This window comes from Pipistrellus kuhlii, unplaced genomic scaffold, assembly GCF_014108245.1.
Source record: "Pipistrellus kuhlii isolate mPipKuh1 unplaced genomic scaffold, mPipKuh1.p scaffold_m20_p_21, whole genome shotgun sequence".
Classification (NCBI taxonomy): domain Eukaryota; kingdom Metazoa; phylum Chordata; class Mammalia; order Chiroptera; family Vespertilionidae; genus Pipistrellus; species Pipistrellus kuhlii.
This window is the reverse complement of record NW_023425520.1, coordinates 10,350,078-10,376,632: the sequence shown is the minus strand read 5'-3', so window position 1 is coordinate 10,376,632 and position 26,555 is coordinate 10,350,078. Positions and strand designations below refer to the sequence as shown.

Below are 26,555 nucleotides of genomic sequence, written 5' to 3'. Positions count from 1 at the left end.
GGTCGGTGAAGAAGACCGAAGGAAAGCCGAGACTCGACTGCACGCTCCGAACGTGGTCAGCCAATAGAAAATGAGTCTGTCTCGGGGTGGGCGGGGCTTCAGATAGAGACGTCATTATAACGCGACTTCTGGCTGAAGCTGGAGAGCTGGCAAAATGGTGGTCATGGCGCGACTTTCGCGGCAGGAGCGGCCGGACCTTGTCTTTGTGAGTCCGCTGGGACGGGACAGAGAGCCTGGGTGCTTCGGAGGGTCGGGGCCTGACCCCCCCGGGGATCTAGGCCAAAGCTATGTCGGCCCAAGGGGGAAGGAAACCAACGGGCTCGAGGCGGAGTGCGGCCCAGGCCGGCCAGGAGTAGACGTCGGTGCCGGAGCCCGGGCGGCCTGAGTGCCGCGCTGCTGAGGAGGTGAAGGGCCTGGCGGCCCGGGCCTGGCGCGGAAATGGGAGCGCGCGGGGAGCGGGACAGGAGAGAATTCGAACTGCTGAACCTTGAGAGGCCTGGTGTTGGAAGTAAACGCACCAAACCAGGTGATCGGGCCAGGGCTCTGGTTTCTGTGGTAAAGACGTGGTGTTCTGGGTAACGGTCCTGAGCGTAACAGTATCTGGGAGAAGGGCTTGGCGTCTGGCTTAGGAGAACCCTGGAGTCAGAAGTGAAGGCCTGCTGGTGTGGAGCAGGTCAGGCGATGGCCAGTGGGATCCAGAAGAGTCAGACGGTCTGGGTGATGGGCACCAGGTAGTCTGGAGTATGGGTGCCCGCGGCAGGTCTGGTCATGTCAGGTGATGTGGATAATGAGCCCTTCAGGGGTAGTAAGAGGGGCATTGGAGGTCCGGTGTGTGTCCAGGTATTGATACACAGGGAATTGATGTCTGTCCAGGCAATGCCACAGGGCTGGCAAGTTCAAAAGGTCAAGTTCCCAGGATAGTCAATAGAAGAATAGAATGTTTCCTCATGCCTCAACTTACTTGATTTTTAGTAATTTAGCAGCTTGATTATAGTGACTCCAACTTTATTTACTTTTTTTCTTGTTTTGGGGGATATTTCTTTTCTTTCTTTTTTATCAATCCCCCTAACTCTCTGCTTTGGCAACCATCAGCTGTGGTTTGTTTGTGTGTGTGTGTGTGTGTGTGTGTGTATTTTATCAGCTTGTTCTTTATATCTATGGTCTATATCCTATTTTGTTTATTCTTTTTTTTTAATTCCACACATAAGTGATATCATACAGTATTTATCTTTCTCTGACTTAATTCACTTAGCATAATACCTTCTAGGTCCATTCATGTTGTCACAAATATCAAGATTTTATTTTCTTTTGTTGCTGAATAATATCCAATTGTATATATGTGTATCACATCTTTATCTGTACATCCATCTATTAACACCTAGGTTTCTTTCGTATCTTGATTTGTAAATAATGCTACAGTGAATGTATAGGTGCATATATATTTTCAAATTTGGTTTTGTTTTCTTCAGATAAATACCAGAGGTGGTCATAGGTAGTTCTACTTTTAATTTTTTGAGACTTTCATACTGTTTTCCATATTGACTGTGCCCTTGCACCAAGAGTGTACAAGGGTTCCCCTTTCTCCACATCCTCACCAGGCCTTACTTGTTGATTTATTGTTGTTATTAATCCTCACCTGGGGATATTTTTCGATTGATTTTTTTTTTTTAGAGAGAGTGGAAAGGAGGAGAGAGAGAAACATCGATGTGAGAGAGACACAGCGATTGGTTGCCTCCTGCGTGGGCCCCGATGAGGACAGGGGATTGAGCCTGCAATTGAAGCACATGCCCTTGACCAGAATCAAATCTGGGACCCTTCAGTCTGAGGTTGACACTCTATCCACTGAGCCATTTTGTTGGTTTTTTTGTGTGTGGTTTTTTGTGCTTTTTGTAGGGCAATTTGTTGATTTGTTTTTGTGGTAGTCATTCTGACTAGAGAGATGTGGTATCTCATTGTGGTTTTGATATGCATTTCCCTGATGATTAGTGATGCTGAGCATTTTTTCATGTCTATTGGCCTCTTCTTGAAAATTTTTATTGTTGCGAGTATTACAAATGTCCCTCATTTCTCCTCTTTTGTCCCCCTCCACCTGGCTCCTGCCCCCCCAGGCCTTTGTTGTCTGTGCCCATGGGCTATGCATACACGCATATAAGTTCTTTGGTTAACCTTCTCCCCTACCCACCCCTGCCCTCTGAGATCTGTCAGTCTGTTCCATGCTTCCATGTCTCTGGACCTATTTTGTTCCTTAGATTCCACATATAAGTGAGATCATGTGATATTTGTCTTTCTCCAACTGACTTATTTTGCTGAGCATAATAGTCTCCAGGTTTCTCCATACTGTCTCAAAGGGTAAGACTTCCTTCTTCTTCTTCCTCCTTTTTTTTTTTTTTTTTTACAGCTGTATAGTATTCCACAGCTTCTTTACCCACTCATATACTGATGGGCACTTGGGCTGTTTCTAGATCCTAGCTATCCTATTTAATAAAGAGGTAATATGCAGATGGTCGTTACTCCATGATGCAGGACAGCCCATCACCAGGACAGCGGACAGCAAGCTACAAGTGGGAGGGAGCCACAGGAGGGCGGGGCAGCGAGCTACCTGCAGCGGAGAGCTGCAGTGGCGGTGGGCGGGCAGCCAGCTGAGGCAAGCGGCAGGGAACTACTCGCACACGGATTCGTGCACAGGGCCACTAGTTGTAGAAAAACGCTGCTGTGAACATAAAGGTGCATATGTTCTATCTGAACATAAAGGTGCATATGTTCTATCTGATTGGTGTTTCAGGTGCATATGTTCTCTTTGAAGAAATGTCTATTTATGTCCTCTGCACATTTTTTAAATTAGATTGCTTGATTGCTTGTGGGTTTTTTTTTGTGTGTGTACAGTTGTATGAGGTCCTTACATATATTGGATGTTCATGCATTATTTGATGTATCGTTTGCAAATATCTTCTCCCATTCAGTATGTTGTCTTTTTGTGTTGTTGTTGGTTCCCTTTGCTATGCAAAACTTTGTGTGTGTGTGTGTGTGTGTGTGTGTTTTTTTTTTTTTTTTTTTTTTTTTAGTGATGTTTTTTAAAAATTGATTTCAGAAAGGAAGGGAGAGGGAGAGAGATAGAAACATCAATGATGAGAGAGAATCATTGATTGGCTGCCTCCTGCACCCCCTCCACTGGAGATGGAGCCCATACCCCGGGGACCCCTTCCCCTACCAAGTCACAGGCTGATGCTCTATCCACAGCCACGCCAGCTAGGCCTGCGGAAAGTCTTGTTTGGTGTGGCTCCACTTATTTTTGTTGTTGCCTTTGCCCGAGGAAACGTGTTTAAAAAGGAAAGACTGATGTCAGAGTTTGCTGCCTGTGTTTTCTTCTAGAAGGTTTATGGTTTCATGTCTTACATTTAAGGTTTAATCTGTTTTGAGGTTATTTCTGTACATGGTGTGAGAAAGTGGTCCCGTTTCACCTGGCCAGGGTGGCCCACTTACTAAGCGTCTCCGGGGTTCGGTTCCTGGTCAGGGCACATGTCTGGGTTTCAGACTTGATTCCCCAGTAGGTGGCGTGCAGGAGACAGCCAGTGGATGGAAGTTTGTCTCTCATTGATGTTTCTATTTTCTTTATATATATATATTTTTTTTAAATTAATTTTTTACAGAGAGGAAGAGAGAAGGATAGAGAATTAGAAACATTGATGAGAGAGAATCATTGGTCAGCTGCCTCTTGCACACCCCCTACTGAAGATGTGCCCGCAACCAAGTACATGCCCTTGACCTGGGACCTTTCAGTCTGCACGCCGACGCTCTATCCACTGAGCCAAACCGGTTTCGGCTGATGTTTCTATTTTCTATTTCTCCCTCTCTAAAATTAATAAAAGCATATTTAAGAAAAGAAAGTGGTCCAGTTTCAGTGTTTTGCATTTACCTGTCCCGTTTTCCCAGCACCAGTTATTGAAGGGATTTGTCTCAAGGTTGTTGATTTCCATTTTGATCCATTTGTTGTTTAGTAGCATGCTATTTAGTCTTTACAAATTTATTTGCTTTCCAATGTTCTTCCTGTAGTTGATTTTTAGTTTCATGAAGTTGTAATCTGAAAAGACACTTATATGATTTCAGTCTTTTTTTTTTTTTTTTTTTCCAGTTATTGAGGTTTGTTTTGTCACCTAATGTGTAATTTACTTCACTATTTCTTCCCCAGTGTCTAGGGCTAAAAGCTTTGTGTCTGGTCCATACCTGTCTTCTGAGCAAAGGTCTAGCTTCCAAGTTCTGGGCACAGCTGAGCTAGACTCTGGCTAGTGGGAGCCTGAAGATGTGCCAGAGTCCTGGTGTCTAGGGAAAGCATGTTGTGAGGAGATAAAGCTTACTGTCCAGGGCAGAGGGCTGGTTTGGACAAGACAGCCTAAGGAGTCTGGTATCCGGGCCATGGAGTGGGTAACTTGATTTGGAAAACCAAAAAAGTGAAGTCTGGGTGACAGTCTATATCTGTCCTGGAACCCTGTGACTGAGGAGTCTGGTGATCTGGGTTATACTGTGGCAGTAGAATTCTGAAGGCTAAGTCTGGTCCTGAGTCCTATTTGGGCATCTGGGACCTGGCTCTGAGGGTGGGCACCAAGATCTGGGTAAGGGTCTGAAGTTTGGAGCGGATGGTGCTATGCTGAGGTTCTGAGGGCAATTCTTCCTTCTCCCCGTTACCTATCCTGCCAGGATGAAGAAGACCTCCCCTATGAGGAGGAAATCATGCGGAACCAGTTTTCTGTCAAATGCTGGCTCCGCTACATTGAGTTCAAGCAGGGGGCCCCGAAGCCCAGACTCAATCAGTTGTACGAGCGAGCACTAAAGTTGCTGCCCTGCAGGTGAGAACGGCTTCAGCTGCCCTACCTTCCCCTACTCCAGCCCCAGCCCCAGCCCCAGCCCCAGCCCCAGCCCCACTGTCCAGTGGTAACAGCTGGCCAGTAGGTCCCAAGGGGTTGCTATGTGTTCTGTCACTGAGTGTATATCCTCTATGGGTCAGCACACTCTCCCTTATGTCCCAGCCCATCCCGGGTTCTTTCTCCCAGCAGTTGCCTTATGGGGTAGGGTGAAGGATTCTGGTGCTCCTTGAAGCTGACCAACCAATGTCTGCCTCCTCCAGCTACAAACTCTGGTACCGCTACCTGAAGGCACGCAGGGCACAGGTGAAGCATCGCTGTGTGACTGATCCTGCCTATGAAGATGTCAACAACTGCCACGAGAGGGCCTTTGTTTTCATGCACAAGGTTGGAGGGGGTCTGGGCCACGGGATGAGTGGGAGGTGGGAGAAGCAGGAGGGTTGGAGTCCTGTTCCCTTTGTGCACTTGAGGTTGAGCTAGACGTAGTCCCGGGGGGATAGCTGGGTCCTGCTGCATTGTGGCTTGGCCATTGGCCATCTGGTGTTTTGTAGCCATGCTATCGGGCCAGCACTCAGACCCTGCCTCTCCTCATGCTTGTAGATGCCACGTCTGTGGCTAGATTATTGTCAGTTCTTGGTGGACCAAGGCCGCATCACTCACACGCGCCGCACTTTCGACCGCGCCCTCCGGGCGCTGCCCATCACACAGCACTCTCGCATTTGGCCTCTGTACTTGCGCTTCCTGCGCTCACACCCACTACCCGAGACAGCCGTGCGGGGCTACCGGCGCTTCCTCAAGGTGAGCCCATGGAGGGGCGAGGTGGGGTCAGCCTCAGGCACATGGGCCAGTTCTCCAGGTCAAGAGCTTCCCACGGCTCACTGGGACACTAGTCCCATGCAGGATGTCACTTAACAGATATAAGTGAGAAGAAGGCTCCTTGAGACAGGCAGGCTTTTGTTTGTAGTTTGTTTATTCTTTAAATAGTTTAGGGTAGTGTGACTAAGACAGTCCCTGCCTGTAGGGAGCTGTTAGTCTAACTGGGTAGCAGATTCACATGAGCTGACCGTATTGAAAACCAGAGTGAAACTGCAGCCGTGGGAGACAGAGCTACGGGATGTATAAAGGCAGCGTGGAGGTCACGGTGCAGACAAGGGGCTGAGACTAGAGCACTAGCACCAGCGAGGCCAGGTGTGGCAGGACAGTGGTAGTAGGCTAACGGGTGGCTCAGAGCCATTGAGTGGGGAGGCAGGCACGGCCGTGTGTCTCTGGGCCCCACTGACTGCCGACATGGTGTGTGGTGCTCAGCTGAGCCCTGAGAGCGCAGAGGAATACATCGAGTACCTCAAGTCAAGCGACCGGCTGGATGAGGCTGCCCAGCGCCTGGCCACCGTGGTGAATGATGAGCGCTTCGTCTCCAAGGCCGGCAAGTCCAACTACCAGGTGGGCCTGGGGGGAGACGGGGCCAGGTTGGAGGGCTTTCCCGCTCAGGGACTAAGGCTGAGATTCCTTCTTGGACCTGCAGCTGTGGCACGAGCTCTGTGACCTCATCTCCCAGAACCCGGACAAGGTGCAGTCGCTCAACGTGGACGCCATCATCCGAGGGGGCCTTACCCGCTTCACAGACCAGCTGGGCAAGCTCTGGTGTTCCCTGGCTGACTACTACATCCGCAGCGGCCATTTCGAGAAGGTGCGTGGGCACACTGGGTGCAGGGCACAGTCTCCCACCACATGTGGACATGGCGTGAGCAGGAAACACCGCAGGTGTGGCTGTGCCATCGTGCACACATGTGCACCTCATGCACGTGCTTACCTTGCCGAAGGCCTGCAGGGGTCAGCCAGGCCTGGGCTCTCCGTGGCTGTGTGGCCCTGGGTCCCCTAAGCCTCAGTTTGAAAAGCTGAATTGAGTCACAGTCACATCCTCACCTTTTGGGAATCAGGTGCCTGACTTGCTGATCACTCCCCACTCCTGAGATGTTGGTGCTTTAAACTGAAGATAAAAGGCAAAAGTGAGACGCAGCAAGCATTTGCTTGAGATCCAAAAGAATAGCTATTCGGGAAGCACTGATTCAGGCAAAAATCCAAACAGTATTTAACTTGGAGTGAAGGCAAGAGGTATTTTTGAGAAAAGGAAGCAGAACAACTATGTCAGTAGATGAGAGTAATATCTATAGGGGCAAAAAAACTAACATAGTGGTGCTAATTCTAAAGATGTTTTTAATATTCAGTCTGGTAGTGGTCATATCTTCTCTCTTATCTTTGCAAACAGTTGTTTAGGAAACAAGTTGCTTTAGGCTCAGTCCATAGGTTATTTTGCCCCGTTTTAACCTTCTAAAGGTTTGAGGAGTAAGACGTGCATGGCAGTCCCTCTGGGGTGGCAGTTCCAACTCCATTTTAAATTGGGTCAGTTTATATTATTTTTTTTCTTTAGATTGAGATCTTTCCTTGAAAGCATCGCTAACCAGTACTGATCAGTTATTAAAAGCACCGTTGGTCCCTCATTGCTGAGAAGGCTCATTTTCAGTATGTCATGCCTGGTCAGTCCCTCATCACTAGGAAGGCTCTTGTTGGTATGCCATATGCCACATAGGAGGGAAATTTGGTGTTTTTTTTTTTTTGTTTTTTTTTTAGGAGCCTTAAGGTACATTTGAGCAACAAGAGGAACAGAGGAAAGCTTTATTGTCATGTTCCTCTATAGGCAAATTCTTTTGTAGTTTCTTGAGACTTCTGATATGAAGTCTCATAAACATTAGTGCTCATTTCAAAATGTTGAGCAACTAGTATCTGAGTGGTATTTTTAAAACATTGAGCTATGCAAAACACAACTTTATAATAGCAAAAATCTATACTAATAAAAGGGTAATGTGCTAATTAGACTGGACGTCTTCCAGACATTCTTCTGGACATCCTTCCAGACAAAGCAACGGTAGCAGGTGCTGAGGCAAACGCGGTTAGAGGTGATCAGGCTGGCAGGGGAGAGCGGTTACGGGAGATCAGGCAGGCAAGCAGGTAAGCGGTTAGGAGCCAGCGGTCCCAGATTGTGTGAGGGACGTCTGACTGCCAGTTTAGGCCTGATCCTGGACTGGCAGTAGGTCATCCCCTGAGGGGGTCCCATATTGGAGAGGGTGCAGGCCAGGCTTACAGACACCCCTCTCCCCCCGTGCGTGAATTTCATGCACCAAGCCTCTAGTGTCTATGCTATCTAATAAAAGAGTAATATGCAGATTGACCATCACTCCAACACACAAGATCAAGATAGCTGCCCCTATGTGGTCAAAGATCCTGCCCCTATGTGGACACAAGATGGCCACCACAAGATGGCCAGCAGATGGCATTTGGGAGGCACCAGGTCTGTAAGGGAGGTCAGTTGAGAGGGACCAGGTCTGCAAGGGAGGGCAGTTAGAGGTGATCAACCCTATAGGGGAGGGCAGTTAGGGGTGGCCAGGCTGGCAGAGGAGGGAAGTTGGGGGCAAACAGGCTGGCAGGGGAGCAGTTAGACATCATTCAGGCTGGCATGGGAGTGGTTAGGGGGTGATCAGGCTGGCAGGCAGAAGCGGTTAGGGGCATTTGTGATCCAGCAGTCCTGGATTGTGAGAGGGACGTTCGACTGCCCATTTAGACCCGATCCCACGTCTAAATGGGGTGGGACACCCTCCCACCCTGTGCATAAATTTCGTGCACCGGACCTCTAGTAATACATAAAAGGCTAAGTTCAAATGGAAGAATAGATCTAAACCAAGAGGAATGCTTTAGGGAAGTTAGCTAAGGTACTAGAGAACCAGGAGGTGTCACTGGTTAATCATTTGACTTATGCCCAGATTTTACCTGGTTACATCTCTGTTTTATTGAAGGTGTTTTATCTAAGTGTAACAAGAAATATTAACACAGCAAACCTCATCTTGCTTAGCTAGAATATATTATAGTCAAGCACAGTTTTATCATCTAGTATAATTTGTGCAAGGGAATTTATGTATTTATTTATTTTAAAATATATTTTATTGATTTTTACAAAGAAGAGAGGGGGATAGAGAGTTAGAAACATCGATGAGAGAGAATCATCAATCAGCTGCCTCTTGCACACCCCCTACTGGGGATTCAGCCTCCAAGTTGGGCATGAACCTTGACCAGGAATTGAACCATGACCTCCTTGTTCATAGGTTGACGCTCAATCACTGAGCCATGCCATCCGGGCTCATCTTTATTTTTTTAAATAGTTTTTAAAAAAAAACACAAACCTTATCTCTTTTACTAATCAGTTTTGACAAAGGAACTTATATCGTAGTCTATACTTTTAAAAAGTCTCTAGTTTTTTTTCCTTCAGGCTTTGTAGGGTGTGTTTTGACTAGCTCCTGGATATTTACAGTTGAAACACATGGTAAGATTTACAACTTTAAGAGACTGGAAAGACAACTTTGAGACAGAAAGAATGTAAGTTTTCTAACATATTAAGACATGTCAGATTTTTTGTAATTTTACATAATTTCTAGGATATTTTTGTTAATAACATCTACACAAATATAATCAAAGGTTTAGTTAGCATCATTTATTTGACAATGCTTCCCATGTAATTTAACATATCAAATAAGCCTAATTGGTTTAATGTTTCTTTTTTTCTTTTTTTTTTAATTGATTTTTAGAGAGGGAGGAAAGGAGAGAGAAAGAGAAACATTGATTTGAGCAAGATAAATTGATCCCCTCCTCTCACACATGCTCTGACTGGAGATCACCTTCCAATGCATGGGACGGTGCCCCACCAACTGAACCACACCGGCCAGGGCAATATTGCTCTTTTATAAGGAGGGAGAGGGAGAGAGATATGTCCTTTGAAATGTTCCAAAGTCCTTTTTTTTTTTTTTTTTTTTAAATCTCACTTTCAGATCAAGAAAGTAGTTCTATTTAATTTTTGAATTTTGGAAAGTTTGTCAAACATATAAAAAGTTTTTGTTGCCGAAATCAGTTTGGCTCAGTGGTAGAGTGTCCTTCTGCGGATTGAAAGGTCCCAGGTTCGATTCTGGTCAAGGGCATGTACATTGGTTATGGGCACATCCCCAGTATGGGGTGTGCAGGAGGCAGCTGGTCGATGTTTCTCATCAATGTTTCTAGCTCTCTATCCCTCTCCCTTCATCTCTATAAAAATCAATAAAATATATTTTTTTAAAAAGTTGTTTTTTTTTTAATTGTGGAAAGAACTTTTTTAAAAAAATAATTGAATTTATTGGGATGGCATTGGTTTGCAAAACCATACAGGTTTCAAGTGTATAACTCAATAAAATATCACCTGTACACTGCATTGTGTACTAATTGCTCCAAGCAAAGTCTCTTTCCGTCCCCATTTCTCCCTTTTGCCCACCTCCACCTAGTCCCCACCTCCTTTCCCCTCTGGCTGTTACCACACTGTTGTCTGTGTCTACATGCTATGTGTATATATTTTCTAGTTACTCCCTTCACCTTCTTACATCTAGTGCCACTCTCTCCTCCTCTTTTACAACTGTCAGTCCGTTCCATGTACCCATGCCTCTGTTCGGTTCTGTTCGTCAGTTTATTTTATTCATTAGATTCCACATCATATCGAAAGTCTTAAAAAGAAAAAAAAACACATTTGGGCAAATACAATCATAGATAATTGTGTAAGGATACTTAATCATGGTGACAAAGATGACACAGGCAAGTATAGAAAGTTAAATACTTGTAATTGTAAGCAAAATTTAGTTTTCTTAATAAGAAGACTTTGTTTACTTAAACAGTTAGGGATATGATGAAGAGCATAGGAAATCATTTTTTAAAATATTTTTTATTGATTTCAGAGAGGAAGGAAGAAGAGGGAGAGATAGAAACATCCATGATGAGAGAGGTCTGATAGTTTCAATTTTAAAATTCAGCCATGAGACAGGTACTATAAAGGAAAAACCCACTAATTGTAACAGTTGGAATAAATTTGTCCAGATAGATAAGGCTTTTACTATTATTAGAGAAGAAATTTGAGATTTTTATTTGTCCTTGAGAAATTAGTTTTAGTGAGGCTGAGGGACAGGTGCTTATGTAAGGGAATCTTTTCAGCCAATTGTGTTTTTAAAAAAATATTTTTTATTGATTTCAGAGTGGAAAGGAGAGGGAAACATCAATGATTAGAGTGAATAATTGATCAGCTGCTTCCTGCGTGCCCCCTACTGGGGACCCTGGCATGTTTCCTCGACTGGAATTGAACCCAGGACCTTTCAGTCCACAGGCCAATGCTCTATCCACTGAGCCTAACTGGCTAGGGGTCAGTTGTGTTTTTTTCTTTTTAAAAAAATTAATTTCTTTATTGATTAAGGTATCACATATTTGTTCTCAACCTCCATTCCAATCCCCCACCCCTCCCCACTCATGCCCCCACCCCCATATTGTCCTTGACTGCTGGTTAGGCTCATATGTGTGCACATAGTAAGTCCTTTGGTTGATCTCTCCCTTTTATCCCCACCTTCCCTTACGTTCACAGTGTGGCTCCTTATCTCTGGGTCTGTTCTTGTTCATCAGTCTATTTTGTTCACCATTTCCCCTAGATGAGTGAGATCATGGCAATATACTTACAAGAATCAAAAATGAGACATGCAAATAATTGTTATACTGAAAGGCATATGAATCAGTCTGTAGTGAGCTTCTTTCTGGGCCACCCGTTCTTTTAAGACCCAATTTCAGTGTCAAACAGTTCCTTATGTGTACATGTGAGCAATGATATTTCAGTTCTGGATGGTGGGCAAATGGTGGTAATGCAAGTCCAACCCTCTCTGGTTTGGTCCTGGGCAACCTGCAGTGACACACAGTTGCTGAAGGCTATTGTGGTAAGGTGTCGTCTGCATCTTCCATCTCTGGACTGCTTCTCTTCTGTCTTAATGGTTGGAGTAGTCCTGTCAATTCCTCTCTGTTGCCGGAATCCACATGGTCTTGGATCAGTTGGCTTTTTGCACTTGGCCCCTGTGGCTTAACAGTTGAGCATCAACCTATGAACCAGGTCAACCAATTCAGTTCCCAGTCAAGGAACATGCGAAGGTTTCGGACTTTATCCCCCAGTAGGAGGCATGCAGGAAGTAGTCCAGCAATGATTCTCATCATTGATGTTTCCAACTCTACCTTTTCCTTCCTCTCTGAAATCAATAAAAATACTAGTATATTAAAAAAAAATTTTTTAAGGCTTTTTTGTTCCCATTTCCTTATTCTCAGGCTGTTGTGAGCTGTGTTTAGATTTCTGATTATTGGCAGAATAAGTAGCTGAAAAGGCTTAAAACAATCATTATTAAACTTTTAATTCTGCTAAATTTCTGATCATAGAGTTATTAAACACTTTAAAATATCTTGTCAGGTTTCAGGCAGGACAAACAAATTTTATTTTTATTTTTTAAATATATTTTATTGATTTTTTTTACGGAGAGGAAGGGAGAGGGATAGAGAGCTAGAAACATCAATTAGAGAAACATTGACCAGCTGCCTCTTGCACACCCCCCACTGGGGATGTGCCCGCAACCAATGTACATGCCCTTGACTGAAATCGAACCTTGGACCTTTCAGGCTAATGCTCTATCCATGAGCCAAACCGGTTTTGGCAGGACAAACAAATTTTAAAGCACCTACTCAGATGACTCAGGATCCTGTTAGAGCTACTTATTTCTTAATTTTGTCTTTTCTAAAAATTAATTTTTTTATTTCAACCATTCCCTGACCACCCCCCTTCCCTTTGGCAACTGTCAGTTTGTTCTTTATATTGTTAGTCTGTTTTGTTTATTCATGTTTGGTATTTTTTTGGTCCTACACATAAATGAGATCATATGGTGTTTGTCTGACTTTTTTCATTTAGCATAATACCTTCTACGTCTGTCATAAATATCAAGCTTTCATTCTCTTATTGCTGAATAATGTTCAACTTATGTGTGTGTGTCACATCTTTTTATTCATTTATCAAATAATTATTTATTTACTAATTTTTTTATCCTCACCTAAGAATATGTTTATTGATTTCTTAGAGACAGAGGAGGGGAGGGAGAGAGAAACACTGATTGGTTGCCTCTCCCACGAGTCCCAAATGGGGATCTAACCTGAAGCCTCGCTATGAGCCCTGACCTGGGATTGAACCTTCCACCTTTTGGTGTATGGGATGATGCTCCAACCAGCTGAGCCCAGCCAAGCCCTATGCACACTTTTTATTGGGTGGTTTGTTTTTTTGGTGGTAAGTTATATGAGTTCCTTACATATACAGTATATACATGGCATGATAATGTGTTATTGGATGTATCATTTGCAAATATCTTTTCCCATTCAGTATGTTGTCTTTTTATGTTGTTGATGGTTGCGAAAACTTTTAGTTTGATGTAGTCCCATTTATTTTTGTTGTTGTTGCCCTTGCCCAGGAGACATATCCCAAAAGACATTAAGACTGAAAAAGAGCCCTAGCCATTTTGGCGCTGTGGATAGAGCATAGGCCTGCAGACTGAAGGGCCCCGGATTTGATTCCGGTCAAGGGCACGTGCCTGGGCATCTGATTTCCTCTCATCTATGTTTCTGTCTCTCTCCCTCTCCCTCTCTGAAATCAATGAAAATATATATATTTTTAAAAGATAATTATTTTTAAAAAAGGTTGAAAAAGTTTATTGGCCTATGTTTTCTTCTAGGAGTTTTATATTTTCATATCTTACCTTTAAAGGTTTAATCTGTGTGAGTTTATTTTTGTATATGGTGTGAGGAAGTTGTCCAGCTTTACTTTTTTGCATGTATCTGTCCAGTTTTCCCAGCATCAATTGTTGAAGGGCTTTGTCTCAAAGTTGTTGATTTTCTCTTTAAAAGAAAAAACAAAGATTTTTACTGATTTTTAGAGAGAAAAGAAGAGAGAGAGAAACATCAATGTGAGAGAGAAATATTGAGCTGTTGCCTCCCACATGCACCCCTACCCAGGATCCTACAACCTGAGCATGTGCCCTGAATGGAATTAACCCATGACCCTTCGATGCACAGAACAGGCTCAGAGAGCTGAGTCACACCAGCCAGGGCTTGACTCCCTCTTTGATCCAGTTGTTGTTTAGTAGCATGTTGTTTTGTCTCCACATATTATTAGTGTGCTTTCCAGTGTTCTTCCTGTAGTTGATTTCTAGTGTTTTGAGATTATGGTCTGAAAAGACATTTGGCATGTTTATTTTTTAAGTTATTGAGACTGGTTTTGTGGCTTAATGTGTGATCTATTTCACTCTACCCATTGTTTATCCTTGCCTCCTTTCCCATAAATTAATGATCATATAAGTGATGATTTATTTCTGAGCTCTCTATTTTATTCCATTGATATTCTAGTATATATCTGCTTTTATACCAGTACCATACCCAATACCATACTGTTTTAATTATTGTAGCTTTGTTTCAAATCAGGGAGTATATACCTCCCACTTGGTTCTTTCTCAAGGTTTCTTTGGCTATTTAGTGTCTTGTAGTTCCATGTAAATTTTAGGATTAGTTCTAGTTTTTAGAAGATAACCATTGATATTTTAACAGCTATTGCTTTGAATCTTTATATTGCTTTAGGTAGTAAGGACATTTTAACATTAATCTTTCCTGTCCATAAGCTATATCCTTCTATTTATTTGTGTCTTCTTCAATTTCTTTCTTCAATGTCCTATAATTTTCAGAGTATACCTCTTTGTTAAATTTATTCCTAGGTATTTTATTATGTTGGATGCATCTGTAATTGGGAGTGTTTTCTTAATTTTTTTCAGTGGAGTCTTTTTTTACAAATAAATCTTTATTGTTCAGTTTATTACAAATGTGTCCCTCTCCCCCCCCCTCCTCAATTGCTCCCCTCCACTAGGTTCCCACCCCAACCTCTGTCCTTTCCCCATCCCCCATTGTCCTCATCCATAAGTGCACAGTTTATGTTCAGGCTCTTCCTGCACCACCCCACTCCCCTTTTTCCCGAGAGTCGTTAGTCCACACCCCTTCCATACCTCTGATTCTATTATATTCACCAGTTAATATTGTTCATTAGATTTTTTTAATTCCCTTGGTTTTTAGATTCACTTGTTGATAGTTACGTATTTGTTGTTCATAATTTCTATCTTTATCTTCTTCCTCTTCCTAAATAACCCCCTTCAGCAATTCATATAATTCTGGTTTGGCGGTGATGAACTCTTTTGGCTTTTTTTTATTTGTGAAGCTCTTTATCTGGCCTTCAATTCTGAGTGATAGCTTTGCTGGATAGATTATCTTTGGCTATAGGTTCTTACTATTCATCACCTTGAATATTTCTTGCCATTCCCATCTGGCCTGCATGGTTTCTGTTGAGAAATCAGCTGACAATCGTATGGGTGCTCCTTTATAGGTAACTACCTACTTTTCTCTTGCTGCTTTTAATATTCTCTCTTTGTCTTTTACTCTTGGAATTTTAATTATGATGTGTCTTGGTGTGGTCCTCCTTGGATTCCTTTTGTTTGGGGTTCTGTGGGCTTCCTGGACTTGTAAGTCTATTTCTTTCCCCAGTTGGGGGAAATTTTCTGTCAGTATTTCTTCCAGTATTCTTTCAGTATCTTGTTCTCTCTTCTTCTGGGATCCCCATAATTCTGATGTTGGTTTGCTTGAAATTATCCCAGAGGTTTCTTACACTATCTTCAACTTTCTGGATTCTCTTATCTTCTTGCTTCTGTGGAGGAGTATCCTCTGGCTCTTTGTGTTCTAAATCTTTTTTTTAATATATTTTATTGATTTTTTTACAGAGAGGAAGAGAGAGGGATAGAGAGTTAGAAACATCGATGAGAGAGAATCATCGATCAGCTGCCTCTTGCACACCCCCTACTGGGGATGTGCCCACAACCAAGGTACATGCCCTTGACCGGAATCGAACCTGGGACCTTTCAGTTCGCAGACCGATGCTCTATCCACTGAGCCAAACCGGTTTCGGCTGTGTTCTAAATCTTTGTCTGATTCTTGCGACCTTCCATTTTGTTTTTAGGACTCTGTGTAATATTTTTTATTTCAGACAATGTTTTCTTCATTTCTAGTTGATCCCTTATTATTTCTAGTTGCTGCCTTTTCATATCCTCATAGGTTTCATTTATTTTATTGGCCTTTTTTAGGATATTCTTGAATAACCTTATAACTAGTTTTGAACTCAATGTCCAATCTTTTCTTTTCCTCCATCTCCTTCCTTTGTGTCCTGCCTCTTGTCTGCATTTTAGTTGTTTCCCTGATTTGATGGAATAGTTTTGTGTGCTAAACACACACACACACACACACACACACACACACACACATATATATGTATGTGTATATATATATATTAGAGAGGAAGGGAGAGGGAGAGGTTTTGGTATCAGAGCAATGATGGCTTTGTAGAGCCCAGTAGCACAGCCTTTCCAGTTACCTGTGGTGGGCAGTCTTGGTGTAGCCCTTTGTGGGCTGTGTGTGCAGTCCTGTTGTTAAGCCTTGCTTATTGTTGGTATCACTGGGAAGCGTTGATCTCCAAGCCAATTGGCTGTGTGTTATATATGTATATGTATATATATATTTGATTTTAGAGAGGAAGGGAGAGGGAGAGAGAGATAGAAATGTCAATGATTAGCCGAAACCGGTTTGGCTCAGTGAGTAGAGCATTGGTCTGCGGTGAAAGGTCCCAGGTTCGATTCCGGTCAAGGACATGTGCCTTGGTTGTGGGCACATCCCCAGCAGGGGGTGTGCAGGAGGCACCTGATCGATGATTCTCTCTCATCGATGTTTCTAACTCTCTATCCCTCTCTCTTTCTCTCTGTAAAAAAATCAATAAAATATATTTAAAAAAAAAAAGAAATGTCAATGATTAGAGAGAATTATTGATCAGATGCCTCCTGCATGCCTCCCACTCGCCTCTCCAGGGGACCCGGTCAGGGCTGGGCCCAGGGACAATAGCACAGAGAGGCGGCGAAGTAGGCCTCAGTCTCACAAACCCACCTCCCAGCCTCTGGGATCAGCTCTGCGGGAGTCCGGAGGAGGCAGCAGGGAGCGAGAAGGAGGAGTCTAGGGCAAGGTGAAGATCACAGGATCACAGCTGGGCTCGGGGGTTCCTGCCAGGCGGCTCAGGGTTCACAGCGGGAGCAGCCACTCATTCCTGTCAGCGGAGCAGCGCTCCCACTGTGGTAGTGCAGTGACCACCAGGGGGCAGCTCCTGCTTTGAGTGTTTGGCCCTTGGTGGTCAGTGCGTGTGATAGTGACTGGTTGACCTGTCGTTCTGCCGCTTGGTCACTGGGCTTTTATTATACAGGATGATAAAAAAGAAATGAGATGTGATCATTTGCATTTAAACAATAGTAAGTAGCCTTTACTACTTACATGTGCTTATTGTATAATACATACACAATGAACATAATTACATTTGTACAGAAACTAGTAATGGATTTGAAAGCCTGCTTATTGCTGTACACATCTATTCCAATGAAGTATAAGCCTAGCACTTTAAAATACTATGTTTTAATTTCTTTTCAAGAAAACGTGATGACATTTGTGTTTAAGCTGACAAAAATGAGGCAGTGACTGTTGACATTACAGTCTGACTAAGAAATAATTATAGCAGGAAACGGAACCTACTTCACTTTGTGAAACTATTTAACCTTCAATTCTGAATGATAACCTTGCCAGGTAAATTATTCTAGGTTGTAGATTTCTTTCTTTCAGCACTTTGAAGATGGCCTGCTACTCCCTTCTGACCTGTAAAGTTGCTGCTGAAAAATCAACTGAAAGCCTTTTGGAATTTCCTTTTTACATAATTTACTATTTCCTTCTTGCTTTCTTCAAGATTCTCTGTCTTTAACAACATGTCTTGGTGTGGGTCTCTTTGGATTCATCTTGTTTGGATATCTGCTTCCTGGATTTGGATGCCTATTTCCTTCCCAGGTTAGGAAAGTTTTCAGCCATTATTCAAATAAAGGTTCTGTTCCTTTCTCTATTTCTTCTGGGAACCTTATAATGCAAATATTTGGGTGCTTGATGTTGTTCCAAAGGGTCCTTAAACTATCCTCATTTTAAAAATTCTTTTTGTTTTTGCTCTTCTGATAGATTTATTTCCTCTTGCCTGTCTTCCATGTCACTGATCTATTCTTCTGTATTGAGTAATCTGCAAGTTCCTTTATTTCATTCTCAAGTTTGGTGAGCATCCTCATGACTTTTTCTTTGAATTCTTTTTTTTTTTTAATTTTTTTCCCTTTCTTTTTTTAATAAATTGATTTTAGAGAGGAAGGGAGAGGGAGAGAGAGGTAGAGATATCAATGATGAGAGAGAATCATTGACTGGCTGCCTCCTGCACATCCCCTACGGGGGCTTGAGACCCAGGCATGTGCTCCGTACTGGAATGGAGCCCGAACCCTTCAGTCTGCAGGCCGACGAACCAGACTGGCTAGGGCTCTTGGAATTCTTTATTGGGCAGATTACTTCTCTCCATTTCATTAGGATTTTTTTATTTATTTGAAAGATATTCTGGCATCTTCTCATTGATTTCTATGTTTATTTATATTAATTAGACATAATAGCTCTCTCTCCCAGTCTTGAAATGTGACTTTGTGTAGAAGCGTCCTCTGGTAGGCTGTGTGTGCTGGGTGCTTTTTGCCAGCCATTGGAGGTGAGCAGGTGCCTATAGTGCCCAGTGTGCTGGCGCAGCTTCAGGCGGGAGGTGGGTGTGGTGATGCCCTGCTGATTCTTCTTACTCCCTTCGTTCAGAGCCAGAGTGGGCTCTGGGCAGTGTGGCAGGGAATGGGCTGCAGCAGTCTCAGAAGGAGGCCAAAGCTCCTGTCCAGAGCTCCTACCCGCCTCCCTGAAGTGGATGGCACATGAACCAGCACCTCTGATCCTAGAGTTCCTGCAGATCCCAAAGAACTGCGGTTTCCAGCCTTCTCTCTTTGGTCTCTCTCTCTCACTTGTTCAGAAGCTGTTCAGTCATCCCTCAGTTGTCTCTCAGGAGTAATTGCTCTATATAGTGTGTATTTCATTGTGTCGTGGAAGAACGTGAGTTCACCGTCTTCCTACACCGTGCCATTTTGGACCCTGTTTTGTCCTTTAGAAGCTTCTGTTTATCAACTAAAGAGAGTATTCTCTGTTCCCAAGATGTCTGGAATCTTCTCTTTTAGGAGGAGGGAAGTTTGAGATAGAGTTAAAAATCAAGGTTTTCCTGAATGGCTGTGAGAATTTCAAGTTATTTTCTCTAATTTGACTTATTTTATTCAAAGGCACAAGATGAAGGGCCAAAATATTTCTCTATATATTTAGCTAGAACTTTAAGGAAAGGTACCTTTTGGGGACTTCGGAAGGTGAAGATCCAGTGGTAGAGACAAAGTCTCCGAAAGTCTCCACGGCGGAACGTGCAGACAGTGATGTTAACTGAAAGCCCAGGTCTGCAAACTCAGCATTTGGGGGGCTGGCCTGGACAAGGATTTATAGGATTCGTGTGTCTTTCCCTGTGAAATCTTTCTTATGACAACATAATAAACAAAAGGAATGGAAACACATGAGTGAGCAACAGAATGAGTGCTTATGCATCAGGGAAGGGTCCCTGCAGGTTGCTCACCTTCCAGGCACTTCCTACAAGCGTCAGGGCTGTGAAAAGTCCTTCCAGAGGAAGAAATATTCTTTCTCCTGTGGTAGCAGCTCCAAGCTGTAGCCCTCGTGCAGTAGCAAATTCCTGCTGGCATTAGGGCAGGCGTCCCTGGGTTAGAAACCCCTCGTGATCCCAGTCGTTTACCTCAGTCAGAAAGGGATTTTCATACCAAAGAGGCTCTTGGCGGGAAGCAGCTCTCCACGGAAGCAGTGTGTGCAGACTAGCCCAGAGGGTGCCCAGTTCTCCCAGGGAGCGCCATCCATGGGGTAAGGCCACTTCAGATCCCACTTCGGACACCAGATATGTTAAACTGAGAATAAAAGGCCAAAGTGAGAAGCAATAAGCACTTATTTGAGGTCCAAAAGAATACTTATTCAGAAATCACTGATTCGGGCAGAAACCCAAACAGTGTTCTGATTAGGAGACATGCAATGGGTTTTTGAGGAAGGATGCAAATTAGCTAACTTACTGGTGCTAATTCCACAGAATGTTTTTAATTTTCAGTCTGGTAGTCATCACATCTGCTCTCTTGTTATTTTTTGCAAACAGTTATTTGGTATATAATTGTGCTCTAGGCCCAATCCAAACATTATTTTGCCCAATTTTAATGTTCCAAAGGTTTGAAGAGTGAGATGTGCTAGGCAACTCCTCTGGGATGGCAACTCCATCTCCATTTTTATTTTTGATTTCATTTTTATTAATTTCAGAGAGGAAGGGGGGGAAAGAAAGAGAGAAACATCATTGATTAGAGGGTATCATTGATTGGCTGCCTCCTGCATGTCCCACACTGGAGATCGAGCCCACAACCCGGGCATGTGCCCTGACTGGGAATTTAACCGTGATCTCCTGTTTCATTGTCAACTCTCAACCACTGAGCCATGCTGGCCAGGCTCCATCTCCATTTTAAAGTGGTTCCATTCATTCATTTTTTTTTTTTTCTCACCCGAGGATATTTTTCAGTTGATTTTTAGAGATAGTGGAAGAAAGAGGGAAAGACAGAAATATCGATATGAGAGAAAAACATTGATTGGTTGCCTTCTGCATCCACCCTAACCAGGGCCCGGGCCAGGGAGGAGCTTGCAACCGAGATCAGTGCCCTTGACCGGAGTTGAACCCAGGACCCTTAAGGTCCGCAGGGCAGCACTCTATCCACTGAGCCAAACCGGCTAGGGCCATTTATTTCTTACAGTGTCCATCTTACCTTGCCCTCGTCCTTGGGGAGAGGAACGTAGGGCTTTGAGAGATCCCCAGAGGAGCTGGCGTGGGGTTTTGGAGCTTTGGGGAACGGGAGTGGACGGGAGCTGGGCTGAGAGGAGAAAGTGGGCGGCGAAGTGCTAAGGAATGGTGGGAAGGGCTTTGCAGGCTGAGGAGAGACTGGCCGTGTCCCGCTTGGAGCCACCAGCCAGCCTTGAGGCGTAACCAGGTATCCATTGTACAATGGCCATTTAGGCTGCCACTTCCAGCAGAATGCACTGGCCAAGGCTAGCAGCGAGAGACAAGCCAGCAGCCAGGAGGAGGCAGAGGAGCAGGACCAGTCAGGAGCAGGGGCGGAGAGATGGGGCCTGAGCTTGGGGGTGCCAGGGTATCTGGGAGAATTTGAGCTGAAGAAGTGGGGGGAGGGGTCAGGTGGGCATAACGGGTGCTTAGTACAACAATTGAGCCTTCTGTGGCTGAGCTGAGTTTAGAGTCCGTGCAGTGTGGACCGGGTGCCAGGTTCTTGACACGTGTCTTCCTTGCACCTCACAGTGACTATGCATGAGGGCTGTCACTCGGTTTTCTGAGGAGGAGCCGAGGTCCCCAGGTCACTCTATCAGGGCAGGGACGTCCCCAACCTGGCTCTGCTGAGCGTCACTGCTCAGAGCCTGATGGAGCGAGCAGGCCCAGGGAAGGCCCTGCAGGGCCCCAGCTTGGGACTGCTGCCACGGGCAGTGCTGCTGGTTCTCTGACTGTCTGGGGGGTGGGGGAAACAATCTTCCCCGCCACCACGTCACCCCCCTGCCTCACCCACAGGCTCGGGACGTGTACGAGGAGGCCATCCGGACCGTGATGACGGTGCGGGACTTCACGCAGGTGTTTGACAGCTACGCCCAGTTCGAGGAGAGCATGATTGCCGCGAAGATGGAGACCACCTCGGAGCTGGGGCGGGAAGAAGAGGGTGAGCTGAGGCAGTCAGGCTGGTAGGGAGTGGACTGGGAGAGCCTGCAGGTATTGGGGGAGATCCAAGGGGCTGGGACAGTGGAGAGGTGTGTCTTGGGGTCAGGCGGGCCATCAGGGCGGGAGGATGGGTGGACAGTGCAGGGGGATCTTGTGGAGTAACCCCACCTGAGGATACATCTCAAGCTTGGGCTGGACATAGGCTGGGAGGAGAGGGAGGCCTGGAGGGTGGCAGCGGGCAGCAGGGAAGGAGGGCTGGGGAATGACGGGGGCTAGGAGTGGGTCGGGTCAGGATGGCCTTGGGGCAGCTCAGGGAAGGAGTGCAGAGTGGACAATGGGATGACTCCGGGAGGCCAGAGCACTGGGCCAAGGGCTGGAGGGAGAGAGGGCTGGGAGATGGAAGTGAGTGCGTGCTGAGTCCCTTAGCCCTGCTCCCCTGGCCCTCCCCGTGGCCCAGATGACGTGGACTTGGAGCTGCGCCTGGCCCGCTTTGAGCAGCTGATCAGCCGGCGGCCCCTGCTCCTCAACAGCGTCTTGCTGCGCCAGAACCCGCACCACGTCCATGAGTGGCACAAGCGTGTGGCCCTGCACCAGGGCCGCCCCCGGGAGGTGTGTGATGGCCCTGCCCCCTCAGAGCCCCACCCCATCCCGCCTGCCATGGCCCCAGTTGTCCAGCCTGACCCTGCCCCTCCTGCACAGATCATCAACACGTACACGGAGGCTGTGCAGACAGTGGACCCCTTCAAGGCTACCGGCAAGCCCCATACGCTGTGGGTTGCATTTGCCAAGTTTTACGAGGACAATGGGCAGCTGGATGATGTGAGTCCATTTGCAGTGTGTATGTGTGGAGATGCGTCCTTATTCAGAGAACTCAGGCAGCTGGCGGGCAGGGTCTCAGCCCGACCTCTGCCTGCCCCGTCAGGCCCGCATCATCCTGGAGAAGGCCACCAAGGTGAGCTTCAAGCAAGTGGATGACCTGGCAAGTGTGTGGTGCGAGTGTGGTGAGCTGGAGCTCCGGCACGAGAATTACGACCAGGCCTTGCGGCTGCTGCGGGTAAACACCCGGGGGTTTGGAGAGGGGAGTGTGGGGGTGTGACCCAGTCTGGACCCACCCTCCCAGCTTCCCCCTCTGGTATGTTTCTCAGAAGGCAACAGCACTGCCCGCCCGCCGGGCTGAGTATTTTGATGGCTCGGAGCCTGTGCAGAACCGTGTGTACAAATCATTGAAGGTGTGGTCCATGCTTGCCGACTTGGAGGAAAGCCTTGGCACCTTTCAGGTGAGCTGCCAAGACCCAGTGCATCATGGGAGAGTGGTGGGGTTGCCAACTAAGCCTCAGGATGTGCTCTGACCTGCCCCTGCCCCTGCCCCTGCCCCTGCAGTCTACCAAGGCCGTGTATGACCGTATTCTGGACCTGCGCATCGCCACCCCCCAGATCGTCATCAACTACGCCATGTTCCTGGAGGAGCACAAGTACTTCGAGGAGAGCTTCAAGGTGCGGAGAGCCCGTCAGGGGATCCCAGACAGCACAGCGGTGGGACTGTGTAGGTTTGCTCAGGCGTCTGTAGCCTGGTGCCATGGCTGACGCACAGCAATTTACCACCACGCGGCTCTGGAGGCTGCAAGTCTGAGGTCAAGGTGGTAGCAGGGTTCGTTCCTTCCGAGGCCTCTCTCTTTGGCCTGTAGATGGCCATCTTTGTTCTTGTGCTCACCTGTTCATCTGTGTCTGTTTCTGGTGTCCCTCCATGTGTCCGGGTTTCCTCTTAAGGACACCCATCATATTAAATTGGGGGCCACTCTAATGACCTCGTTTTAACTTAATTCTTTAAATACTTTATCTCCAAATATAGTCATATTCTAAGATACTGGAGTTAGGCTTGAACATGAATTTCAAGGGTCATAGTTCATTCCATCCCCAGCACGGAGTCCTGCCTCTGTGTGAGGGGAGGTAGGTGTGGGGATGGGTCTGTGGGCTGTCCTTGCCCTGTGGACTCACAATGACTCCTCTCTGGGCAGGCGTACGAGCGTGGCATCTCGCTGTTCAAGTGGCCCAATGTGTCTGACATCTGGAGCACCTATCTGACCAAATTCATCGCCCGCTATGGGGGCCGCAAGCTGGAGCGGGCTCGGGATCTCTTTGAGCAGGCGCTGGATGGCTGCCCCCCCAAATACGCAAAGAGTGAGGAGGGCCAGGTGGCTCGGTGGAGGGTGGTGGGGCGGGGGCCAGGCCACAGACTTCTGACCTGCCTTTGTCCTCCACAGCCCTGTACCTGCTGTACGCACAGCTGGAGGAGGAGTGGGGCCTGGCCCGGCACGCGATGGCCGTGTACGAGCGCGCCACCCAGGCCGTGGAGCCCGCCCAACAGTACGAGATGTTCAACATCTACATCAAGCGGGCAGCGGAGATCTATGGAGTCACCCACACCCGTAGCATCTACCAGAAGGCCATTGAGGTGCCCACTGCAGGGCCATGGGGCCGGGGGCTGCAGGTCCCTTAGAACAGCAGTTGCCAACCATTGAGGTCCAAAAGGTTGGCGACAGCTGCCTTAGAAGATGGAAGGGGACCTGGGGCTGGCAGATCTGAGCATGCCTGGACCCGGGGGCTGGCAGAGAGCATTCTGGAAGCTCGGACCAGCCTGCTGTGCTGGGATCTCCTGTGGCAGCTCTCCTCCCACCTCATGCTGTTCTTGGTGATCGGCATCCCCCAGGTGCTGTCGGACGAGCACGCCCGGGAGATGTGCCTGCGGTTTGCGGACATGGAGTGCAAGCTTGGAGAGATTGACCGTGCCCGCGCCATCTACAGCTTCTGCTCCCAGATCTGTGACCCTCGGGTAGGCATGAGCCCAGGGCGGTAGGTGAGCGTGGGGAGGCGGCAGCTGAGCTGGCCAGCTCCTACCCAGGCACTCCCTCTCCACAGACAACTGGGGCCTTCTGGCAAACATGGAAGGACTTCGAGGTACGGCATGGCAACGAGGACACCATCCGGGAGATGCTGCGTATCCGCCGAAGTGTGCAGGCCACTTACAACACCCAGGTCAACTTCATGGCCTCACAGATGCTCAAGGTGTCGGGCAGCGCTACAGGCACTGGTGAGCAGCTGCAGCCACCCTTCACCATGGTTGGGTCCTCCCTGGGGCCACACACTCCCCTGCCTCAGCCCTCTCCCCAGCCTTGACCTCCTGGAACTGGGGCAGCAGGTTCAGCTCTTGGGGGGTGTGTGTGTGTGTGTGTGTGTGTGTGTCTCTCCACATGGTGTGGCTGTGGAGAGCCCTCCACCGTGTCTGATGCCCCTCCCGCTTTCCCAGTCTCCGACCTTGCCCCCGGGCAGAGTGGCATGGATGACATGAAGCTACTAGAGCAGCGGGCAGAGCAGCTGGCAGCCGAGGCCGAGCACGACCAGCCTCCACGGGCCCAGAGCAAGATCCTGTTTGTGAGGTGAGGATGGGCGGACGGGGTGGGGTGGTAGCAAGCCAGTTCTCCTCAGGAGGGTGGTTCCTGCGGAGGCCAGAGGGGTGGCCGGCCACTGAACAGTGACTCCCCCCGCCCAGGAGCGACGCGTCCCGGGAGGAACTGGCTGAGCTAGCGCAGCAGGCCAACCCCGAGGAGATCGAGCTGGGGGAGGACGAGGACGAGGATGAGATGGACCTGGAGCCCAATGGTGAGGGGCGGCCAGCCCAGGGGTGGAGAGGGAGGCAGGAGCGGGGCCCCCTTTTGGAGAGTTGCCAGTGACCATTCCTCTCCGCCTTCCAGAGGTGCGGCTGGAGCAGCAGAGTGTGCCGGCTGCCGTGTTTGGGAGCCTGAAGGAAGACTGATGTGCACTCCCCACCCTACCCCCACCCCCACCCCGCTCACAATGAACCTGTGTGTATGACTTGGTCTGAGCCTCCTCCTGCCTGTTCCTCCTGCCACCAGGTGCCTGCAGGGACTGCCAGCTCATTCTCTGGCCCTGCCCCCTCCGCCCCCGATTGGCTGGTGTGGGAGGTGGTGCCACTGGGCCTCGGGCCAGGCACATGCCCATCCTCACCGGCAGAGCCAGTCTGGACTTGGGCTGCCTGAGGCCTCTGATCCGAGCCTCGGAGAGGCGGGGCCCGGCCCCAACTGCCCAGTCTCACCAGCCCCTGCCCCTGAGGTCTGTCTTGCCACCCTAGTCAGCAGGTGGAGATCCCAGCTTTCCTTGGGAAGACTGGTCAGCTAGCTTGAAAGGTAGACAGTCCCTGCGACTTAGCAAGGCACCTCTCTCCTAGACAGAGGCCAGGAGCCAGAACTTGGCCCTGGGCCACACCATGGTGTGCCTTTAGGTTAAGCTCTGGGAAACCATTAGCAGGCTCTAAGCTATTAAGGGATTTCAAGCATTTAGGGATGTAATCAGATTTGTGCCATGCAGGCTGCTGTGGGGTTGGCTGTGATAGGAGGTGGCTGGGAGTATGGGGAGACCCAGGCTGCTGACTTGGACGAGGGGGTCATGGGGACAGAGAAGCGATAGGGCACAGGGGAGGCTTTGGGGTGAAGTGTGCGGTACTGAAGGGCACCGGGAAGCTGCTCCCTCCCTGGCGTGCCAGAGCTCCAGGGAGACGCCCAGCCTGGCTCACGCTCTGGGGTAGGGCGTCAGACGTCCGGCCATGCCAGGAGCTCTGAGGAGACAACACGGGATCCCGGGCTCAGGCGGTAACCAGCCTAGAGATGTAGGCAGGCAGCTGGAGGAGACGATCAAGTTTAGCCGTTGGCCACAGACCAAGTGCCAGGAGAGGCAAATAACAGGCACGCTGGGGAGGACAGGGATGGGGAAGGCCGTGGGGAGAGCAGGGCTGAGAAATGTCTAAGGGACGGGGTGGGGATGCTGGCAGGAAGACCGGCCTTGGCCAGAGCTGTGTAGGGCCAGCAGGGGAGCTGAAGAGACGGACAGGTTCAGGAGTGACTGGGAAACCCTCTCAGGCAGATACACCAGGTGCCCCAGCCAGCCTCGGGCGACGCCAGTGCTCAAGG

At 47.5% G+C, this 26,555-nt stretch overlaps 1 protein-coding gene across 1 annotated transcript; it reads left to right on the top strand.

The window, feature by feature from the left end:
• Positions 1–72: 72 nt before the first annotated feature.
• Positions 73–25,447, top strand: XAB2 (XPA binding protein 2). The gene is made up of 19 exons (XM_036449839.2): positions 73–205; positions 4,693–4,841; positions 5,120–5,243; positions 5,457–5,654; positions 6,162–6,296; positions 6,379–6,543; positions 21,430–21,574; positions 22,031–22,182; positions 22,273–22,392; positions 22,496–22,627; positions 22,719–22,850; positions 22,954–23,067; positions 23,589–23,751; positions 23,835–24,025; positions 24,281–24,403; positions 24,490–24,661; positions 24,878–25,007; positions 25,121–25,230; positions 25,323–25,447. The coding sequence occupies exons 1-19, from the start codon at positions 155–157 to the stop codon at positions 25,382–25,384; spliced, it is 2,568 nt and encodes an 855-aa protein (XP_036305732.1). The 5' UTR covers positions 73–154; the 3' UTR covers positions 25,385–25,447.
• Positions 25,448–26,555: the final 1,108 nt, after the last annotated feature.

Bases quoted from the DNA above. Each gene is read 5' to 3' on its own strand.
- XAB2 (XM_036449839.2), top strand. From the start codon at position 155: ATGGTGGTCATGGCGCGACTTTCGCGGCAGGAGCGGCCGGACCTTGTC. The intron at 5,244-5,456 runs GTTGGAGGGGGT...TCATGCTTGTAG, and splicing joins CCTTTGTTTTCATGCACAAG to ATGCCACGTCTGTGGCTAGA. The intron at 21,575-22,030 runs GTGAGCTGAGGC...CCCGTGGCCCAG, and splicing joins GCTGGGGCGGGAAGAAGAGG to ATGACGTGGACTTGGAGCTG.